At 38.7% G+C, this 24,248-nt stretch overlaps 1 protein-coding gene across 1 annotated transcript; it reads left to right on the top strand.

Annotated features, from left to right (window-relative positions):
• The first annotated feature begins 15,823 nt into the window (after window positions 1–15,823).
• LOC126690128 (uncharacterized) lies at window positions 15,824–17,671 on the top strand. The gene has a single exon (XM_050385261.1). The coding sequence runs from the start codon at window positions 15,824–15,826 to the stop codon at window positions 17,669–17,671; it is 1,848 nt and encodes a 615-aa protein (XP_050241218.1).
• Window positions 17,672–24,248: the final 6,577 nt, after the last annotated feature.

Genomic DNA, 24,248 nt, shown 5'->3' with positions numbered 1-24,248 from the left:
ACTTGGCCAATAAACTCAAAAAGTATATTTTTTAAAGGGAAAAAAAAAAAAAAAAGCCCTCGCCCTTTTATTACCCATAAGCATCTCACATAAAGTAAAAGGAATAAAAATAATTTGTCTTACTTTATACTCCACCAACTATAGTATCATGTATTTATATGACATATTCTTTTTCATATTTTAAACTTTAATTTCTTACAAATAAAAAAAGAGATATGTGACTAGTTGTAATTAGTGGAATATAACATGAAACATTCAAGGTGGGAAAAAGGATTTTTTTTTTAAATAGGGGGACAAAGGATTTTTATTCCACTAAAATGTGTTGATGTTAAAAACTTAGGCAAGATTAAAACTTGATATCAATACATTTTTGTTACCAAATTGTAAGTTTACAACCTTAGTATGAAAACAAAATTGTAATTTTACGACACTGTGTGTGTGCGCATGCGCGCGTGAGAGAGAGAGAGAGAGAGAGAGAGAGAGAGAGAGAGAGAGAGAGAGAGAGAGAGAATTTACTTAGTTCTACAATTCCTTAATTCTTGTTGTAGACATCAAAATTTTATGATGTATTCACAACCATCCGATTATTCATGATAAAATGTTTGTGATCAAATTAATTTACAATTGATGACGTGGATGATCAGCGAATGAAATCAAGCCACGTGGCAACATCAAATGAAGAAAGCCATATGGCAACGTCAGAAGAAAAGACCTAGATGGAAAGTTCTTATTAAATGAAATACCAAATTAAATTCATAATTTAACTCTCAACAAATGCTAAGAGAAAATTCCAAATTAAATACTATCGAGTTGCCTATAAATAGAGGCTTCACATATGAGGAAAAGGGAAGAAACTTAGAGAGAAAAACTCTATTGGCACTACCAAAATAGAGAGTTATCTCTAAGTCCAAAAGAGCACCATTGCTCCCTCAAAATCAAGGCTCATTTCTACTTCTTCAAATCAAAGTAGAGATTTTCCTTCAATTAAGTTCGAGATCAAGCCAACGGCCCTCAACTTCAAATCAAAACTCAAGTACATCCAATCACACATCCAACTTGGAGACATCAAAGTACGATTCAAGATCAAGCTTCATAGCCCTTCGGATCGTAAAGTTACTTGGAGATCGAATCAGAGGAGTTTTATTGTATTATTTCATTGTAAAGAGTCATACAGAGGATTGTACTCACATATGTAAAAATCAATACAAATTGATAATTTGTTACACTATTTCGTGATCATGTGATTTATCTTTTACGAAAATTGTGTGTACACTTGTATGTTATATTTTACAATTAAATTCAAATACAATTACTGTATGGACCTGATTTGTGATCCTAGCCCAAGCTATGAATGAACTTAGGCCCAAAGAGTCTAAAACAATGAATTTGTAGAGAAGTGGATTGGAAAACTGGGCTCTAATGAATTAGACTAACTAGAAAATAGGTTTAAAGGAGAAGAAGTTGTGAATGAGCAGGTTTATAATAAAGAAAATCGTTCTCGACAAAGTCTGAGGAGATTTGTTCTTGTGTATTTCTTTCAAGTTTGATTACAAAGTCAGTTCTAGATGTTACAGTAATTTTCCCTCTCTTTTTCGATCACCCTGTCTCACTCCCTCCTCCTTCTTCTATATTGTCTTTCCTTTTCATATCCACCTTCCACGTGCATGCCAAACGGTTGATGTGGATACTTGTCTCATCAGCACTCCCCATAAGTCCTTATGTAATAGCTGTAAGGCTGAAATCCAATGTTCAGGCATGGCCTCCACATTAATGCGGCCAAAGAGTTAGCTACAATGCATTTAATGTGGAGGCAGCAACTTTCTCCTAAGATATTTTTAGGACTTCTCCTGATCTGATCTCTCTGTAATACATATCTGTACCAACAGAGTTTCCAAGATCGTTACCCTTGTTGACAGACCATCTCTTAGGACCTCAGCTTTGTCTAGCCGAGGACACATTCATCCTCGGCCCACTCTCTTGAGCTATTATGACTAAAACTAACCTTTTTATTCATCAACACAGTCTCTTCTAACGAAGACTTCTCCTCCTAGGACAGATCATTGTCCTCAGCTTGGACCACAAGCCCAACATACAGGTAGATAATGAACTCCTAGGCCCAAAAGCCCTACAATAGCCCCTCGAGATTCTTCTTTCTGGCTCCTTGGGAAGAAAGGAGGATTTCGATGTCTCTATATTACCTCCGTGCTCATTTCGCCCTTCCTCTGCTTATGAAGACGCATTTTTAACTACCCAAGACATGCTCCTGGTGTTGCGGCATTCGAGACGCACCTTCATTAAATTCTTACGGCTTTCTGTTCCCCATGTTCTACGGCGTGATGCAAATCCAACGGTTGAGGGTTTTGTTGGGAATCGAGCTAAAATTTTCCTGCTCTGTGCTCTCTCCTTGGTATAAATACCTCTCAAATCAATCATTCACCCCATCTTAGCTTCCATTTCGTTCTCGCACACATACACTGAACCTGTCAACTCTCTTAACTCTCTCGTGCCTTCACAAATACAAAAGGCCAGTCCGAGGATATCCTTCCTCTTTCTATAAGTCTCCACAAACTTTTACCTTTTATTTTTCCATATATTTTTCTTTTCTCTATAATTTCCTTATCCTTGGCTCCACTCTCTTTTCTCAATTTTTTTTTTCTCCTGAATCTCTTTAGAAATGGGTAGATTCAAAAGCCAAGTAGACTCTAAGGAGGGGATAGAGAACTTTAGAGCTTTGTATAGGATCTCTCCAGGGGTAGGTATTAGATATTGTAAGGAGGGATAGTGGCATGAAGATAGCCAAGATGGAGAGGTAGTGATCTCGATGATTACCTTCATAGAGGGAGGAATGAAAATCTCTATGGGTGGAGTTACTAGAGACTACCTTAGAGCTCATAGGTTGGCTCCTACTCAGTGTGCCTATAATATGTTTAGGATCCTAGGCTCCGTAGATGCCTTTAACGAAAAGATGGGTTTAGGTTTGACCCACCACGATGTCAACTGGGTCTATAACCTTCACCATTTAAAGGGGCAGGGGTACTATCCAAAATCAAGGTATCCTGAGGTTAGGCTTATCCAATGCCACCCTGAATCCAACAAGGGGCTGAACAAAGATTTTTTGATCGTGTCAGGGGAGTGGCATGATGGCCTCCCCTGCCCGACGAGAGTAGGACAACCAGGTGGGGTCTTAGGCTTAGGAAGATTATTTTAATTAACTCGTTCTCTTTTACCCGTTCAGTTCCTAATTCTAACAGTTCTTTGTTTCTTTGATGGTTTTGCAGATAGACACAATGTCGAGCCGAACTTAAATCTGGTCAACAAGGATAGCCTATACAAAATCCTTAGGGTTGAGGTGTTTGTGAACACAGATGGTCAATTATGAGCAGTGGTGTGTTGTCGTAGGCAACCAAAAATAAAACCTATACTCCTAAAAATATATGTAGTAGTGCAAGTAAGGATCGTTCCCACAGAGAGTATCTAGCCTAGTTTTATGCTACGTGAACAAGAAGGGGGGGGGGGTTTGAGTATAATGTAAACAATTTTAAGAAAAACAATTAAGGAACAATTCAAATTAAAATATCGAAATCAATCAAGAGAACAAACCTTGGTCCAAGTCAGCATCCACCATCGGAATTTTACAACTAATCATCAATGCAAGTATATATCAATTCACACTTTGAATATTCATCGTTGAAACTATTTTCCTATCTCTCCTTAGTCGTAGTTAATTAGAAAACAAGCGATCTAATAAACCTTAACTACTAAACAACCCAAGACAAGTGCTAAAGGTTTAATCTAGTAGTAGCCTTAAGAATTTGAGAGATCGATGAAACTAAATAACACAAACACAAGCGGTTGCATTTAATTTAGTCGAGCATTCTTCCTAAGATCTAATAATTTCTAACGCAGCAAATCATTAAATCTTGGTTGCTTCACAAGTTAGAGAGATCAAACAATTACGGAGTTGATATCTAACCTAGCAGTAGATTGCAGCGAATAATAAACTAGTAGGCCTCCTAGTAATTAAACGAGACAATCATGAAAATAAGCACAGAAGAACATCCGATATTCAAAGCATAAATCGAACAATAAAAAAAAAAATGGATCTCACAGTTTTATTGATTCCGAGGCTTCAGTTTCCTTCGACCAAGTATAAAAGTTTAGCCAAGTAGGGCCATGATGAAAACTCAAAGGAAAAAAATCAGAGAAGAGGGGTGCGAGAGGCGTGTGTGTGTCTAATTCTGATTTCTCCTCCCCCTTTTACACGTTAATTCCCCCTTTCCCAAGCCTACAAAATCTCCTAAAAATATTCTCAATAATAATATCCAAATCTAACTAATTAAGGAAAAATATTAAAAATAAAAAAAAGTCCTAATACAACTAGGAAAGTGGTGTTTTTCAGCTGGAAATTTCGTGCACCAGATCTGGAGGCTTCCAAAAATAAACCACATCAGATACGCGTATTAGAATTTCAGGCAAAGGAATATTCCAAAACGTCAGCAGTGCAGGTGCAGCAACTTCAAGCCCGATTTAGACCTTGATGCAGTCCGTATCTCTCAAAACTCAAAACATGAAAGTTGTAGAGCTTTGTCTTGGTGTTCCATAGCATCTTGAATCATCTCAATCGGAGCTTGGATGAGAGAGTTATGCCCAGATTACAAAGCAATATCAAAGCTGTCCAGAATCACCCAATTAGCTACGTTTTGCACTTAATGCCTCCATTTGCATCCTAAATCAAAATATAAGAAGAATGAGTACATTTAGGCACCAAATAAATATAAAAGACTAAATATTAAGGGAGAAAAATATGACATTTTGCATTCTTATCAAGCAGTTCATCTGATCCTAGGATACAAGCCAATCTTGTCTAGCTTTCAGACGCCTAAGTGCGTCATAAAGTCCAACAACCCCCGCCTCCATCGAATAAGTGTAGCCATCCCCGGCTTTGTCCTCCCCGAAGGTGTTCCTGCTTTAGGAGGTACGCTCATCACAAAGCCCATATATGTAGACACGCTTGCTACAAAGACCATTTTTTAGGGTATACCAAAGGTATCCTTGCCACCACAACAGCCAACCGAAGTAGGCACCTCTTCTCGCCCCACTAACACAGAAGAAGAAGAAGTGGTTGAAGTACCTAATTTCGAGGACGAGTTTGAAGTTTTCAACCAAGCTTTGTCCCTGGAAACTTCAATTCCTGATCTTGGCCCACCATCCTCATCAGCACTTGACAAGATGGGGATTCAACGCAAACCAAATTCTAGTTTGTTGGACTTAATTGAGTCCTAACCGGGAAGGAACGCACTTGGGAAGGCAGCCCAGACTAAGTCTCCCACTCCCCTTCCTGCTTTACCCCTCCAGCTTGGACCTGCCGACCTAAAGAGGAAGAGGGAGAGCAAAGACAAAGAGGTAATGGACACTAGCAAATCCCACCCCCCTCAAGAGGATGAGGCTCAGAGGGCGGCTAAGTAGGCCAAGGTGGGGCAGAGGGGTGCTGAGAGGAGAGGCAACATTTAGGCTGAGCCTTCAGCCTAGCTTCTTGCGTCGATGCTGGATGGGGCCCTTTTGCTAGCCGATGCCTCCATTAGGGACTTTCAAGGAGGAAAAGCCAGCTATGTGGCCAATGCGGTGGAGCAGGCTCTACTGCTCCCCGGGGACATGGTCGAGCTGCGATCCATGAGGAGGCATGAGATTTTCCTTAGCCTTAAGAGATATCTAGCCATGGTATGACTTTGCCCTTTTTTCTTCTCTCTTTTATTCTTTCTCTAATCACTTCCCTCATTTTCTCTTTCTAATCTTTCTTTCTTTCCTTGGCAGGCTGTTTAAGCCTCCTTCCGGGTAGAGGAGATGACCAACTATTGTCATTGGCAGATGAAGGAGGAGGAAGAGAGGAGTAATGCTGCCGTTGAGACCTTTAACGTGGCCGAGAGGAGCATCCAAGAGCTCAAGAAGAGGTTGCAGGAGGAGGAGAAAGAGAGAAAATATGCAGCAGCTGTTCTTGAGAATATTGAGAAGCAAGCTGAGAGCCAGAGGCTACTACTCCGTAATGCTGAGGATCAGCTGGCTGCCTTTAAAACTCAAATTGCTGCACTGAAGAAGAAATTTGAGGAGGTTGAGAAGGCCAAAGTTCTAGCAGAGAAGGTCAAAGAGGAGGCAGAGAAGGCCAGGGATGAAGTAAAGCAGCATGGATACGATGTTAGGGTAGCGGAGACCTAAGACGCCCTTAGGGCCGAGGTCCCTGCTGTATGTAGGACTTACTATGTGATGGTATGGGATGAAGCCCTCAACCAAGCCAGGGTTGAGGTTTCTTCCGTGCTTAGGAAAGCAGGAAGTGTTTACTACCCTCTAGCCATACACCCTTTAAACTCTTCGGACTCAAAGGCCAATCCAGTGTCCTCAGAGGCAGGTGAAATCCAAGGCAGCCCATCCAAAGCCCCTCCTGCAGCCAACACTTCTTCAAAGGGGGTAGAGCAGGTCGAGGACACTTCAAAGACAGGGGATGTCAATAAAGAAGTATTCCAAGGTTCTGACCTACCTCCAACTGCCCCAAAGGATCCCTCTAAGGAGAAAATAACTTCTCAAAGCATGGAGCTAGTGTTGGCCACACTCGCCATACCCCTAAAAGAGGATCCTTAAAATAAGGCCAAAGTGTCCACCAGGGTAGCAAATACACAAACTCCCAAGGATCCAAAAGAAAAACTTGTAATAAAAATGAGCAATAGGTTGCTTCTTTTTTTTTTTTTTTTTTTTTTTTACAACTTGTACTCAGCTTGCCTCTTTGTATTTGACCTACCTTATTTTAAGGCTTTTATTAATGAAAGTTATGGGCATTTTCTTTCATCCTATGATTCACATATTAAAGTTGATATGATTTCTATTTTATCTTAACACTTAATGAATGTAATAAAGAGGTAAAACTTCTCTCACTAATATCCATATAATCAGCAGCAAAAACGGGTAGAACTTACTAAGTCCACCATCTTGGCAGGGTGTAATTTCAACCTCAAGAACATACACAATAATATAACCTGCATACAAGTTTAAATTTGCCCTGCACCTTGCTTATTGGTAAGCTTAAAGGAGCACAGGGATAATAAGCTCTTGAACAAGTACAAGTAAGCCTGTAAATGCTTTAAGTGAAGCACATGAGTATCCACCTGAGTTTGTTACTACCATGAAGATCTTTGTTGTTTAGAGAAATTGATCACATTTGACATTCTGGCAATTAATAAGAGATACTCGTTTTACCTTAAGTATGTGGGATGAACTGAGGCTTTGTCTGGACATTTGTCAAAAATGATCGGAAGTATTGCTGATTAAAAGACAATGATTTATGCAAAGCATGTGGTCCAAGGAGCCAGACATAGCTGAGGTTCTGTTTAATACCTAAAACAGTGAATAAAAGATATCAATTTACTCAAGGTATGTGGTCCGAGGAGCCAAGCATGACTAAGGTTTTGTTTGATACTTAAATAGATGTCAAGGAGTATTAATTTTCCCAAAGCATGTAGTCCAAGGAGCCAGACATAGCTAAGGTTCTGTTTAATACTTAGAATAGTGATTAAAAGATATCAATTTACCCAAGATATGTGATCCGAGGAGTCAGGCATGGCCAATGTTCTGTTTGATACTTAGATAGATGTCAAGTAGTATTAATTTTTCTAAAGCATGTGGTTCGAGGAGCCAGGCATAGCTAAGGTTCTGTTTAATACTTAGAACAATGATTAAAAGATATCAATTTACCCAAGGTATATGGTCCGAGGAGCCAGGCATGGCCAAAGTTCTGTTTGATACTTAGATAAATGTCAAGGAGTATTAATTTTCCCAAAGCATGTGGTCCAAGGAGCCAGACATAGCTAAGGTTTTGTTTAATACTTAGAATAGTAATTAAAAGATATCAATTTACCCAAGGTATGTGGTCCGAGGAGCCAAGCATGACTAAGGTTCTGTTTGATACTTAGATAGATGTCAAAAAGTATTAATTTTCCCAAAGCATGTGGTCCGAGGAGCTAGACATAGCTAAGCTTCTGTTTAATACTTAGAACAGTGATTAAAAGATATCAATTTACCCAAGGTATGTGGTCTGAGGAGCCAATCATGGCCAATGTTCTATTTGATACTTAGATAGATGTCAAGGAGTATTAATTTTCCCAAAGCATGTGGTCCGAGGAGCCAAGCATAGCTAATGTTCTGTTTAATACTTAGAACAATGATTAAAAGATATCAATTTACTCAAGGAATGTGGTCCGAGGATCCAGGCATGGCTAAGATTCTGTTTGATACTTAGATAGATGTTAGTGAGTATAAATTTTCCCAAAGCATGTGGTTCGAGGAGCTAGGCATTGCTAAGGTTCTATTTAATACTTAGAATAGTAAATAAAATATATCAATTTACCTAAGGTATGTGGTCCGAGGAGCCAGGCATGACCAATGTTCTGTTTGATACTTAAATAGATGTCAAGGAGTATTAATTTTCCCAAAGCATGTGGTCCGAAGAGCCAGGCATAACTAAGGTTCTGTTTAATAATTAGAACAGTGATTAAAAGATATCAATTTACCCAAGGTATGTGGTCCGAGGAGTTAGGCATGACCAAGGTTCTATTCGATACTTAGATAGATAGCAAAAAGGCATGACATGTAACACAATAAACCCAAATAGGGTGAAGAAAACCTTCATTAATAATAATATATTCTAAGATTATGTACATTCCAGGGACATGGTACAACCTTTTCCTCTAGATCCTCAAGATAATACACACCTATTCTGGCCATCGAGGTGATATGATATGTACCTTCCCAGTTGGGACCCAATTTTCCCCATGCTGGGTTCTTTGTAGTTCCTATAACCTTTCTTAAAACCATGTCTCCAATTGTTAGTGGCCTTAGCTTCACGTTGGCATCATACCCCTGCTTGAGCTTGTGTTGGTAGGAAGCTAGTTGGACCATGGCATTTTCTCTATGCTCTTCAATTAAGTCCAAGCTTTTCTCCAATAGCTCATCGTTGTTGCTCGGGGTGAAAGAACTTGTTCTCAGCATAGGAAATCCAGTTTCCAAAGGAATAACAACCTCAGTCCCATAAGTCATTGAAAAAGACGTCTCCCCAGTGGACCTGCGAGGAGTAAACCGATATGTCCAAAGAACGTGTGGCAACTCTTCCACCCACTTTCCCTTTCCATCATCCAATCTCTTTTTAAGTCCACCTACTATGACCTTATTGATAGCTTTGGCTTATCCATTCCCTTGTGGATAGGTCGGAGTGGAATACCTGTTTTTTATTCCCAGATCACAACAGTATCTTCTGAAAGCTTTACTATCAAATTGAAGTCCATTGTTTGAGATGAAAGTGTGGGGGATTCCAAATCGTGTGACAATGTTTTTCCAAACATACCTTTTGGCATCCATGTCCCTGATATTTGCTAGTGGTTCAACTTTAACCCACTTGGTGAAGCAGTCTGTGTTGACCAACAAATACCTTTTATTCCCTACTGCCTTTGGGAAAGGGCCTACAATATCCAACCCCATTTGAGTAAAAGGCCAAGGGCTAGATAGAGGATTGAGGACTCCTCTTGGTTGATGGATATTTGGTACAAATATTTGGCATTGGTCGTACTTCTTCACATATAACTGTGCTTCTTTTTGCATATTCGGCCATCAATAACCTTTTGTGAGGGTTTTGTGAGACAAAGATCTGCTCCTTGTGTGGCTTTCCTAAATCCCTTCATGTAATTCTTCCAGGAGCAGCTCAACTATTTCAGGATGTATGCATAACAGGTACGGGCCAGAGAAGGATCTTTTATACAACTTTTGGTCCACAGACAGCCAAAACTGAGGAGCTTTTCTTCATATCTTGTTGGTCTCAGACTTACTTTCAGGCAGGACATCTTTCTTAAGGAATAGCACAATAGGGTCCATCCAACTAGGCCCCACCCTTATTCGGTGAACATGAACCACATTCCTTCCCACTTCAGAGGGTTTACACAAGTCCTCCACAAGGATTACCTGAGGTAAGCTCTGTGCCGAGGAGGTTGCCAATGTGGCGAGAGAGTCCAAATGTGCATTTCTACTTCTAGGAACTTGTGATAAAAGAAAAGACTCAAATTCAGATTGTAAGTGTCTAACCTGACTCAAATATTCCTACATTCTAGGATCTCTTGCTTCCAGCTCACCTTGGACTTGGCCTACAACCAGTCTTGAGTCAGAGAATATCTCCACTGCTTTTCCACCCATTTTTGAACCATGGTCATCCTTACCTACAAAGTTTCATACTCGGCCTCATTGTTTGTAGCCGAGAATCTCAATCTTAAGGATTTCTCAATTATACTTTTCTCTGGGGATACCAGAACTAGCTCCACTCCAAATCCTTTGTGATTAGAAGCACCATCAACGTAGACCTTCCAAGACAAGGGCTCTTGCAAGAAGATTACACCAACCGATTTTCCATCCATGTTTTGCTGTCCTAACTTATCTTCTTATAGGGTCTTGGCAAACTCAGCCACCAGGTCGGCGAGGATTTGACCATTGACAAAGGTGTGAGGCATATATTTGATATCAAAAGCCTTTAGGATCTTACCCCATTTTGCATTTCTCTCAGTGTAGTCAGCGCTCCGAAGTAGAGATCTGAGCGGAAGCTGGGTCAAAACAACGATCGTGTGTGATTGGAAAAATGGGGGAGCTTACGTGTACCATGCACCACTACCAGAATGACTTTCTCAAGTGGTAAGTATTAGACCTCGGCTTCATGTAGTGACTTACTCACATAATAAACTGGCCTCTGTACACCACTATCAACTCGTATTAGCACCAAACTTATCGCGTGGGAGGCCACCGCGATATAGGCAAACAAAACCTCATCCACCTCGGGTCTGGACATGATGGGTGGCCAAGACAGATACTCTTTCAACTGCTGGAAAGCCAAGACACACTCCTCGGCCAACTCAAACCCCTTCCACTTGTTCAACAATTGAAAGAAAGGTCTACACCTGTCTGTTGACCGAGAGATGAATCTGTTTAGAGCAGCAGTCATACCTATAAGCTTCTGGACCTCTTTGGGATTCCGAGATGGTTGAAGATTGTTGATCGCCTTAATATAGTTGTGGTTGACCTCTATCCCACGGTGTGTGACCATGTAGCCCAAGAACTTCCCAGATCTGACACCAAAAGAACACTTGGAAGTATTACGCCGTAGCTTATGTTTCCTCAAGATAGCAAAGATATTTCCGAGGTCATTAACATGCTCGAACTTTGCCTTGCTCTTTACCACCATATCATCGATATAAATTTCAATGTTTTTTCCTAACTATGGCTCAAACATCCTGATCATCATCATCTAGTAGGTAGCCCTTGCATTTTTCAAATCAAAGGGCATCACTTTGTAATGTTAATTTCCAATAGGAGTGACAAAAGTCGCCCTCTCTTGGTCGTCCAAAGCTAAAGGTATCTTATGGTACCTTTGAAAGGCATCCAAAAAATTCATCTGAGGATGACCCATCGTTGCGTCCACCAGCTGGTCAATCCGAGGCATGGGAAAAGGGTCATTTGGGTAGGCTTTGTTCAAGTCTGTAAAATCTACACATACGCGCCACTTCCTAGTTTTCTTCTTTACCACTACGGTGTTAGCCAGCCATTCAGGGTAAAAAAAAAAAACCTCTTTAATAACCTCAGCCTACTTAAGTTTCATCACCTCATCGTTGACAGCATCAGAGTGTTCCTTGGATGAACACCGAGGTGGTTGCTTCTTGGGGGTGATAGATGGACTGACATTCAGATGATGGCAGATGAAGCTCAGATCCACCCCTGGAGCTTCGTAAGCATTCCAAGCGAATACATCAACGTTCCTCTTGAATAGTATCACCAACTCCTCTTTCTCCTGAGGTAGCTGAGCTCCAACTTGAAAAAACTTTTATGGATCATCTCCTACGGCAAATTTCTCTAAATCCTCACATTTGGCCTCATTGGTTGGCCCCTTTGCAGGTAATTCTGGAGACTTTAATTGCTATAAGCCTTCCTTAACCGAGGCCGAGGACTTAGTTGCTGGCTGATGCAAAATCACAGACACGAGACACTGCCTAACCATGGTTTGGTTCCCTACCAGCTCCTTAATCCAGTCTCCTGACGAATATTTCACCTTCTGATGCAGGGTTGAAGAAACAGCACCCGAGGTATGAAGCCAGGGTCTAGCCACAATGGCCGTGTAGGGGGAATATGCATCCACCACTATGAAGTCCACTTCCACTACCTCTAAACCGGCCTGTACGGGCAACCTAATCTGGCCCTTTGGGGTAACAAGTTTCCCATCAAAACTAACCAGAGGTGAATCGTAGGCTGTCAAGTCTTCGAGTTTTAGGTTTAGTCCTCTAAAAGTCAGGGTACATAATCTCTGCACAACTGCTCTGGTCCACCATTACTCTCTTCACATCATATTCCCCTATTCTGAGGGTGACCACTAAAGCGTCATCATGTGGTTAGATGGTTCCGATCTTGTCTTCATCCGAGAAACTCAACAAAGGTCAGATTTCCAATCTAGCTCTCTTCGGCTCGGAGTTGGAGTCCTCGGCTTGTGATCTAGCTATGGACATCACCCTAGAAGGGTGAGAACCAATTCTCCCAGGTGCAGCAAAAATGACATTGATTGTACCTAACGGGGGCGTTGGAGGAGCATTCCCCTGAGCCCCTGTCCTTGACTGGTCTCCTTGTCCATTAGGTTGATACAGAAATTGTTGCAACCTCCCCTCTTTGACCAATTGCTCCAGATGGTTCCACAACATTCGGTAGTCCTCGGTGGTATGTCCCCGCTCTTGGTGGTACAAGCAATGAAGGTTCTGGTTGCACCTCAAAGGTTCTCCACTCATCTTGTTCGTCCATCTGAAGTATAGCTCATTCTTGATCTTGTCCAAAACTTAATGCACCAGTTCTCTGAACACAGTGTTCACCACTTGAGGAGTTGCTAGCTTAGACTACCTAGCAAAATCCCTTCGAGTTCTGTTATTATGGTAGTGATCTGACCTGAAATCACTCCCCTCTTGAGGAATAACCTTGCCCTTTCCCTTACCTTACTGCTGGTCCTCTTCAACCCTCTTGTACTTGTCAATCCGATCCATGGGCTGGCGTACATTAGTAACAGGTTTCTCAGTCAAAGATTTCCTGAAGCCATGCTCGACAGGTAGGCCGAGCTTGAATGGGCTGATGGCTACATCGTCAAAATCACCATCTATCTCGTTGAACATCTCCCAATATTTGTTCGAATATGTTTTCAGGGTTTCTCATTCTCTCATGGGCAAAGATAACAAAGAAGCTAAGAGCCGAGGAACCCTGCTGCACGTAATAAAGTGAGATCCAAATGCCTGAGTGAGTTCCTTGAAGGAATCAATGGAACCTGCCCTCAGACCATCAAACCACCTCATCACTACAGGCCCCAAACTAGATGGGAATACTTTGCACATCAAGGTCTCATTCTTAGAGTGCACAGTCATTCTTTGATTGAAGTGGCTGACATGCTCCACAGGGTCTGTTTTACCATTGTACATAGTGAATGTGGGTTGAGTGAACTGCTGAGGAAGTCTCCCTCCCTCAATCCAACACGTGAAAGGTGACCTGGAAATTTGGTTAAGTGCTTTACTCATAGCCACATTTCCTAGATCTACCAAGGACTAATTTATGTTTCTGCGTTCATGATGATAGTCCTCATCATAAGAGTAAGACTCTTTAGGGGGAGTCCTTGATTTGCACCTATAGCTACAATCCTCTTCACCATTAGAAGAGAAGTCAGAATGAGATGGAGCTCGCTTTCGCCGTTCATAGCACAAGCTCCTCTTTAGATGATCAATCTCCTTCTGCATGTTTCTGGCATTCTCCTTATGAGAAACATGGCTTTTACCCTGAGATTGACTCTTATTGGTGTGAGTAGTGTGTACACTTCCCTCTCGGTCTCTCCTTCGCTCAAGTTCACGAAAATGATCTTGACGTTGAGACCCCATGGATTTTGCTTGGTTTGAACCTGAACTTACCATAGTTGAACGTCAAACTCACTATCACACCGATAATTCCCATAGACGACACCAATTGTATAGACCCGATTTGTGATCCTAGCCCAAGCTATGAATGGACTTAGGACCAAAAAACCCAAAACAATGAATTTGTAAAGAAATGGGTTGGAAAACTGGGCTCTAATGAATTAGACTAACTAGAAAATAGGTTTAAAGGAGAAGAAGATGTGAATGAGTAGGTTTATAATGAAGAAAATTGTCCTCGACAAAGTCCGAGGAAATCTGTTATGTATTTCTTTCAAGTTTGATTACAAAGTCAGTTCTAGATGCTACAATAATTTTCCCTCTCTTTTTTGATCACCGTGTCTCACTCCCTCCTCCTTCTTTTATACTATCTTTCCTTTTCATATCCACCTTCCACATGTATGCCAGGCAGTCGGTGTGGATACTTGTCCCATCAGCACTCCCCATAAGTCCTTATGTAATAGCTGTAAGGCTGAAATCCACTTTTCAAGCATCACCTCCACATTAATGCGGCCAGAGAGTTAGCTGCAGTGCATTTAATGCGGAGGCAACAGCTTTCTCCTAAGATATTTTTAGGACTTCTCCCAGTCTGATCTCTCTGTAATACATATCTATATCTACAGAATTTCCAAGATCGTTACCCTTGTTGACAGACCATCTCTTAGGATCTCGACTTTGTCCAGCCGAGGACGCATTCATCCTTGACCCACTCTCTTGAGCTATTATGACCAAAACTAACCTTTTTATTCATCAACACAGTCTCTTCTGACGAAGACTTCTCCTCCTTGGACAGATCCTTGTCCTCAACTTGGGCCACAGGCAGATAATGAACTCCTAGACCCAAGAGCCCTACAGTTACATTGACTAATGACTTACAAAATTTGTCATATTTGCTAAAAGTGATACTAAGGATATTACGAATTTGCAGCATAACATTTATAAATTGATATATTATCAATCAAAAAAAAATTCTAAAATTCATTTAATATGTTTTTTAAATCCACAAATCATATTCATGATAATGTGAGTTTGTAAATGTTATAATAGTATAATTTGTAGAAACTTCTACATTTTCCATTTTCTAACAACAATTAAAGTCAATTTGCTTGTATTCCTAAAAACAATTAAAGTTAATTCGGTTATGTCATTGAATTTATTTGGGAACTCAATATAGTGCACCTAATGAATATCCTTTCACATGGATGTGGATTTGAGAATTTTGTCACACATTCTGACACAGTTTGCATATTTGTCAATGTATTTTTTTACTTATACATTAGACCATCACTAGTACTTGTAAAAATATGCGTACTAATTATGTCAAAGCCTAACTTCTTTTTAAAGTTAATTAATAATGAAATTAAAAAGAGAGAACAAAAAAATCCTTAAAATCCTCAAAATAATCATATCACAGTTGGCCTTAGGTCAACCTACCTGGCTAAACAACCATCACAACCTGAAAATAATTACAGCCTCCCAAATTAGGAGTTTGACTAGTTAAAAAATAGTAAATAACAAACTTCCATCTCTTTCGGAGTTTTGACACTCTCATTTCCCCTAAGACGCAAATTACAACCTTTCTCTGTCTGACCTTTTTCTTCGCTGCTTTTTCTTTCACATTCAGGCGCTATCCCTCTGTCGTCAGCCTCCTCTTTTGGTCGGCGACGAGAGGGATCAAATTTCACACAAACCCCATTTGACCAACTCTGCCCCATAACCCATTCATTCTTTCATTCTTTCTTTCTTTCTTTCTTTTAGCATATTATCATTACCATATCTAAATAGCTATTTCTTCTTCATTCGTATTATTTTGCTTTTGTGTAATGTCAAACATTTTAGCCCCGTTCCAGCTCTTGGAACTGAATATAATATCAGCACAAGATCTGGCAAATGTGTCTCGTTCCATGCGGACCTATGCGGTTGCATGGGTTCACCCAGATCGTAAACTTTCAACACGAGTGGACACTCATGGCGACAACAATCCAACATGGAATGACAAGTTTGTGTTCCGTGTGGACGAGGAGTTTCTACACTCAGACACGTCAGCCGTGATGATTGAGATCTATGGACTACATTGGTTCCGAGACGTACACGTGGGCACGGTCCGTGTCCTTGTTGGGAATCTAATCCCAACCCCACCAAGGCCCCACCAACCCAACCATCATCCCAAGATCGGAATGAGGTTCGTGGCACTTCAGGTACGTAGGCCATCAGGTCGGCCACAAGGAATCCTCAACATTGGGGTTGCGGTCCTTGACAGTTCCATGAGGAGCATGCCATTGTATACACAACTCAATCTCTCTGGAGCCGTTGGATATCGGCATTTGATGGGTGAAGATGAGTCATTTTTGCAAGGGAGTCATACAACGCTTACAAGCAGGCCTGAATTTCGTCGTACGAAGAGTGATACAAGTTCCATGATTGGTTCAGAGCTTCGAACTGCTCAATTCCGTGGGAAAACAACACGTAAAGGAAAATCTAGTTCCATGGTGAACGAGTCTTCCTCCGAAATCGATCACAAGAAGAGAGGTCAATCCAGAGGCAGCTCTTTGCTTAGTGGCTCCATCATGTTAAGAAGAGTGAAAAGCAAAAAGGGCAAAAAGTCTCGCTCGGTTGTTAGTGCCTCGGATGCAGAGAGTGACCCTCGTAATAAGAAGGGTAAAAACGGAAAAGCAAGTTCGTTGGTGAGCGGGTCGGAAGTATCCGTGGATCCTCCAAGGAAGAGTAAAATTGGAAGAGCAAGTTCGGTGTTGAGCACATCTGAGGTTAGTACGGACGTGGAGGCTCAGCCACCCATTAAGGTTATTAATGGAAAAAAGAATGGTAAGCCAAGTTCGTTGGTTAACGGTAACGGCTCAGATGTTGGGGACCCACCACCAAAAAAGGTTGTGTTAAATGAGAATCCTGTCATTGAAGAATCCGACGTTAATTGGTCAGAATCTGAGGTTGAAAGGATACCAAGTCTACCACCACCAAAATCAAAGGGAACAAAATTAGAAAAAACCACAAGTTTCCAAATTGATCCTGTGATTCAAAACCCACCTCCTAGAAAATCTACGGGAACGACCCCGTTGCACCCACGTGCCACCAATGTCAATTCCAGTTCCACACCCAAGCATGCACGTGCCAATCCCACACCCATCCATCCTCGTACTAGTGCCACACCCATGCATTCTAAATCTTTTGGTAAATTCACCGGCTTGACTGAGTACGGAACCCCAAGAAAGTTCTCCGAGCATGGCACTCCGAAAAAGTTCATACCCCCGGCTGTAATGACGGAGTCAGAGCTGGGTCCATCAGCGTCGGAGGTGGCGGCGGAGGTGGCGAGAGCGCCGAGAGTGGAAGAGGAGGGAAGCTCTATTGTTGGTGGGTGGAGCTTGGCTGAAGAGAGCGTGGAAGGCCTACAATCAAAGCTCGAACGTTGGAGGACGGAGCTTCCGCCCGTCTATGACCGTGGCGAGTTTTCGAGCATAAGGGGATCAACCGAGCCCCGCGGCCATGCGCGACGCCACACTGATGGTGGCAATGGGTTGTTTTCTTGCTTCAGCAATATTTGTGGGTGTCAATGCCATATTGTTTGTGGTGGTGACTCTGCCCGTGTGGACAAGAAAGGTGGTACAAGTGTTCGGATCCCCCGGAGCTCATCCGCTAATAATGTGGGCTATACTTGAATTGCCTGACTGACTTAGTTGTCATCATTCGTGGTCGTTTTTTTTACAATTGATGATGCAGTCCGGTGTGGAATGAGGGAGCTAACTCATCACTTTGGATTTCATTTCTTTTTAGTTTTTTTTTTTTTTTTTCTTTTTAATATATATATTTTTCATTTTTGAAGGACTTAAAATTGTGTGGTATTGGAAGTTTAGGCCATGCATCATGCCAAGGATGAATGTTAGGGAATCCATATGTCGATGGGTTAGAACACCCTAACTTCTTCTTCTTCCTTTATAATATTTTTTTTTTCTTTCTCACAAAATTCTGTCTCTTTCATTCTTTGGGCGCCCTAGAAAACAAATGTACAAGAAAGGGGAAAAAGGAAATTTATTATATTTCTGCCTGTAGATTATTAATCTTCATGAACAATACATTTTCGTTATTCAAATGCTCAATAATATATATGTGGTGCCGTAGTGTTTATTTCAAATGTTCAATAATGATATCTGGTCTTTGATGGCCGTGAACAGTATATAAGTTTATGCAATACTTTTAAATTTGAGCACAAAATAATCTGGAATGTTCTTAATTCTATTCTCATAGCTTGAAGTTCTGGGTATTCGTCACTGTTCCTGTTATGGTACCCAAACATTGCTCCCACTGATCCTTTTCCATTTTCCTTTACAAACTAAACGAAATTTAGTATTTGCAGTTCTATTCCAGTGATGCCAATCACTGATATGCTAGCTCTCTTCAATAGTCGCCCAAAATATCTAACAATTTACAGATTGTACTCCTTTTTGTTCAAATTTTCTGGATGCCTTTGTAGGTTTATTCGAGAATGTGACATGTAGGTGTCTTTGTTCTATTTAAAAAATCAAATACATGACATACCATACCATGATTGTTGAAATATAAAATGAGACAAAAAAAAAAAAAAAAGTGGGACAAATGATTATCTGTCTTCAAGTAATTAATTCCCTTCCCTAAATACGAATTCTTCTAAATGTGTGTCTCTCTTCTATTTGGTTGGAACATATCCTCTCAATTTCATCTTTGCATAGTTGATATTTAATTTTTGGATATTTTTTTGAGAGAGAGTTTAATTTATAGCGTTCACTCCTGATGATAACTTTTTATTATCAGACAAAGATACCAATGGTTTTTAGTGTAAGCGAAAATTAAATTCTAGATCTTTTATTCGACAATAATATAAGGAATTTTTTAAAGATGGGCCATTTGAACTTACCTTTAGCCAATAAAATCTATGAATAATTTACCCCACCCACCATAACTAGTTGTCGAATAAATCTGATGGTATTCACCACTAACGAGTTAAGCATGTGTGATTTCCATACATATATATATATATATAGTATGACTTGGGGTTGGTCAATTATAAGAGGAGTAAAAAATGGAGAGAGAGAGAGAGATGCTTAGCAAACATTAATGGAGCATTGTATTAAAGAACCAAAACAACATTCATTGAGAATCAAAAATACGCCATCTCAAACTAAGTCTACAAAAATTAGGTCTACAAATTGCACAATATAGACTTAATCCACATACAAGTCTAGAAAATTTAGGTTTACAAATTGCACAATTCAAACCAAAACCCTATCATTTGCCCAGAATTTCCCAAGCAAATGAAAAACAAACCTTCTCAGTAACAAATTTTCAATTTCACGCTAACGAATCTGAAATAACTAACCTCCCTTCTCTTACGCGTTCGAGTCCGAAGGTCTGACCTGCGCGGCGGCGGAAGAGGCAACTCTGCCAGGGAAGGAAAGAAATCTGGAATTCGCTGGATCTTGATCGTCAAGAAAGAGATCCTCTTGAACTCTAAACGCATCGTGAGCGCACAAGATTGCGAAGCTGAGCATCAATGCCAAGATGAGGAACGATACGACGGTGGTGAGGAAAACGACAGCGACAGTTAAGAGCGAGAGACCAATCTCACAATCGGAGAACGAGCGGCCAAGAATGACGAGAGGCTGATCGGAAAGTCTAGGCAGTGAGGAGAGAGAGAAGAACGAAGAGAGAGATACTGTAGGTTACCAGTGTCATTAGGCTCTTCATCCTCTTGGTAACCAGTGTTATTATCCCCAAAAGATTCTGGGAAATAGTTTTCCGAGGCTTCCTGTGAGATAAGCAGAAGAATTCCAGATAAAGCTATCCTCAAACCGGTTCGAAAACGCTTCTCAGCAGTGTCTAGCTGCTTTATCTGTCTACGCAAAGCATACAATTCATTCACAATCTGTGGTAAAAATCCCATCAGGAAAAGTATAAGCATGGACACTCCAAATATAGTCGCTTGCTTGGGTGACAATTCCTTGTCCAAGAGAACCAAAAAGAGAGCAAATAAACATACTTCACTGGAAACTGAGAAGATCTCAACCAACTGAACTCTTTTCTTAATAAATGGCTTCTCAAGAACAAGGAAGAAGAGTTGCAAAGAAGTGATGCATAACAAGATTATAACGGGAATCTTAGAAGACCAGGTATTCTTATAGGCACCACCCATAGCCCCTAGCAAAACGCGTCTCACAGACTCAAGCAACGTTAGTATACTCTGAGTTTCATAAACAGATTTTGGGTAGAAGGTGCTTCTGCATGTGTATGAACACTGCCCCTAGAAACCTCTACTGAGGTTGTGACTGAGAAAACTGTAGTGGGTTCTCCAAAGAAATCCTGGCAGCATGAAGTTGAAGAGTGCTTTAATGGAGCATTGTATTAAAGAACCAGAGGAAGCAAACATTGAAATAAACGAGAGGCTTGCTTGGGTCTCTCTCCTGTTTAATCTTTTAGATTCATCACACGTGCTTTGCACGTGCAATAATACTTTTTTTTTTTCCAATTTAGAGTTATAATGTTTAAAAGTGATATATTGTATTTTTTTTTTTTTTTAAGAAAAGTAAGGTAACATAGAATAATGTTTAAAAATGAAATATAGATAGTGTCCTAAGTTTTAGGCAAAATGAAGAAGATAAAGGAAAAAGTCTAAAACACAATTGAAATATTTGAACTTAAATAGATAACAAATACAGATAGGAATCAAACATTTGAATACGAGATAAGAATGGATAATTTTTATGTGAGGTAGTGGGTTTGTTTTGGAAGAAGTAATTTTGTGTATATATAAATATATATATATATATATATATATATAAATGTATTTGAATTCAAATAAATAACAAATATAGATAGGTATCAAACGTTTGAATACAAATGAGAATAATGGTTTTTTTTCCCCTTTTGTACATGAGGTAGTATTACTCTTTTAACCTTTTTTGTTTTTTGTAGGAAAAAAAATTAAACTAAAGGGTATGTTATTTTAGAATTTGTATGAGAATATTTTGGTACATCAAAAATTGAATACGAAACGGGGGAATCCTCTTATTAGTAGTATGGATCAAAAATCTCTTTTTCTCTCTCAGATGAAGGAGTATTCATTTCCTATAAGGTAATTCTCTTAATGCTGTTTCTTTTTTTATTGGTTAATTTGCCCATATGATTTTGATTATTGTATATGATTTTGGTTTATTTTTTTCTCTATGTCTACACCTATATCTATAGATTCTATACTACTATTTATTAGGTTGTTTAACATAGTTTCAAATTGTTTTTCCTCTCTCTCTCTCTCTCTCTCTCTCTCTCTCTTAAAGATAACCCCTTATCCATATCCCTAAAAATTAGTCACTTCTACTTCTCCTTATTCCTTTTGAATGACAAATCATTTGCCAAAATCAAACATAAATTAATGTCTCTCTTCTTCCTGTTTAATCTTTTTTTTTAATCTCTCTTTTTCTCTCTCAGAGGTAGGAGTAGCCATTTCCTATATATAAGGTAATTCTCTTAGTGTTGTTTCTTTTTTATTGTGTTATTTGCCCATATGATTTTGATTGTTGTATAACATTTTGATTTATTTGGAAATTGTAAGAAAAAAAATGAAATAATAAACATTATATAATAACTATTTTTAGGGTTATTGGAGCAATTGCAGTTAAAGAATTCAATACCATACTGGTACCAGCTGTACTAGGAAAATATATTGTATTGGCCATTAAACCGGTACCGATACTCTTCCAAAATATAGTAGAAAAAATATCAAGTTATACCAGCCTGTATCTGCCCATACTGGTTGGTATTGGCGCTTCAACCGGTACAATAAAAACAATTGAAAAACATTATTAAAAAAACATTTTATTTAATCTACTATATTAGTTAATGTACTTAAGTTAATACCTAGACTTATAAATTATGAGGATTTTAAATTTTATTTTGATAAACATAAAAATTAATAAATTCATATTTACAAAAATAATACAAATATATATTAGATAGTAATCTCGAAACAATACACCGGTATCAACCGGTGCTGAAATATTTTGTTCTCCTAGCCAAACCGAAACAGCCTCCGGTACAAAATTGGCTCACTTAATTGCAGTTGTTGTATATCTGCTTTTATAGGGGCAAAAGTAAGGAATTAAGGACTAAATGAAATCAAAGTCAGAAAATGAAAAATGTTCAAGAGATAGCCTTGCTTTCTTACCCTATTTGTTTTGTTTTATTTTATTTTCCCATTTTTTCCCTTTCAATTCTTCTTAGAAGTTATTATTTGTTGTATACGAGTGAGTTAAATGTGTGAAAAGATTCTCTTTTTCTTTTTCTTTTTCTTTTTTGCATTTTTTTTGGTAATTTGTAATTTTGAACTATAGAGTTGCAGGTAAAGAAGTGTAATTATTTACATTATTTTTATTGCAATTGGTTTGTCCATAATGATGGGCCCCATAATGGAAGGACATGGAAATAGGAGAGATAAAGTAGGATAAAATTCATGTAAAAATTAGATTGGGTTGGATCGATGATTTTTTTTTTTTTTTTTTTTTTTTTTTTTTTGGGTTGGTGGGTTGAATCCGCACCTCTACTTTTAAGTGTCAAACCATGCTAAGAAAAGTGGCATTATATTAGTTGATTAGGGATGAGCATGGACCTAGTCAACCCGACCCACATGCTCGACCGAACCAGACAAGAAGGGTCTCGGGCAGGTTGATGGATGCTCGGGTGGGACTCAAGACAAATAATTTAGTCAAATTTGGGTCTTGAGTTGGTATTAGGTCCAATCTGACTTGCCTGATTATTTATTTTTTAACGAAAAAAACAAAACAAAAAACACAACCATAGTACGAATCAAAGAAACAAGGAACTTTGATTGAAACTAAATCTTTGTCTTCTTGTTTCAATGGAAAACGTTGTGTGAATGTAGTTTTTTATTTTTCACTAAAAGTTTTTGGAAAACAATTCTATTTCATAGCAAGCTAAATAAGGGAAGTTAAGAAATTGTTTTTCAACTTATTTAAGATTGCTACAAAACATAGGAAAATGAGATAGTTTTAGGAAAAATGACAAAGTTTAGTTACAAAATTAGTTGTAGCCTAAAGTTACACAACCTTACTCAATAAAGTAAATATTACTACATATTTTGAAAATTTAACCGTTGAATTGCATATTCTTTATGTTTTTAGTACACATGTCAAATTTTGTATCAATCGGATATTATCTACTATATGATCTATAAGTTTATATTTTATGCATAATTTTAAACTACAAAAACTTACAATTTAAACAATTTATTGATGACATAGCTATTAATCTTTAATTTTTTAGAAATTTTGCAAGCACGGAGGATATAAGAATAAGATATAATCCAATTGTGAATTTGTCAAAATTCACCTCCAATAAAAAGATATTGAATAAGGTTGTAGCCTAAGGTTACAACTAATTTTGTAGCTAAACTTTGTCATTTAAAAAATACTTTTTAAAAAATAACTCATTTTCTAGAAAACATTATCGCCGAAACAAATAAAGTGTAAATATAAAATGTATACTTGAGGTATATTTGAGATAATTCCTTATTAGGTCTACCATTATTCTTGCAATTAAAATAAAATGAATTTGTTAAAATTGAAAGAAATTAAAGTATTTAAGGATATATGATATTTGTTTTAATGTTAAAGCATTGTAATCGGTCAAAGAATGGTAAAAATGAGAGGAGCAAGTTAAGGAGTAATATTGCTCATTTATAAACATATGGACATATGATTAGTAAATAATATATAACGAATATAGTGTTCTAAACAAAAATATTCTTAATATAGATTTCATTTTCATCAATCATTTGCCAGCTATAACCATTTCTTGGAATTTCCTAAAACAAAATTTTTGAAAATTAAAATTTCTTTTTAAGTCATGTATCCCTCCATTAAACCTTGATTCCAAATTAGAATTCTATTTTAAATTTGGTAAAATTTAGCTAAACTAGTTTATTCCCAAAATTATAAAAAGAAAAGGGATAAATAAATGAAAAAAAAAAAAAAACGTTTAAACTTATGAGTGAATGCCCTCCTAATTTGGTTTTAACCAAAAATAAATAAAACTAATAAGATTATCAACATAGAAATTTTACTGCTTATGGCCGAGACTTTTAACCCTCAAGAGGAGTGATATTTTCCAATATTGAACATTGACTAGGTTCTAAGAAGCTAGGGCGTAAAAGACAATTTCTTAAAATAGGGTGTTAGTAAATGACTTAAT

The sequence above is a fragment of the Quercus robur genome, chromosome 6, assembly GCF_932294415.1.
Source record: "Quercus robur chromosome 6, dhQueRobu3.1, whole genome shotgun sequence".
NCBI classification, from domain to species: domain Eukaryota; kingdom Viridiplantae; phylum Streptophyta; class Magnoliopsida; order Fagales; family Fagaceae; genus Quercus; species Quercus robur.
The sequence above is the reverse complement of the archived record's forward strand: the minus strand, read 5'-3'. Positions and strand labels throughout refer to the sequence as shown.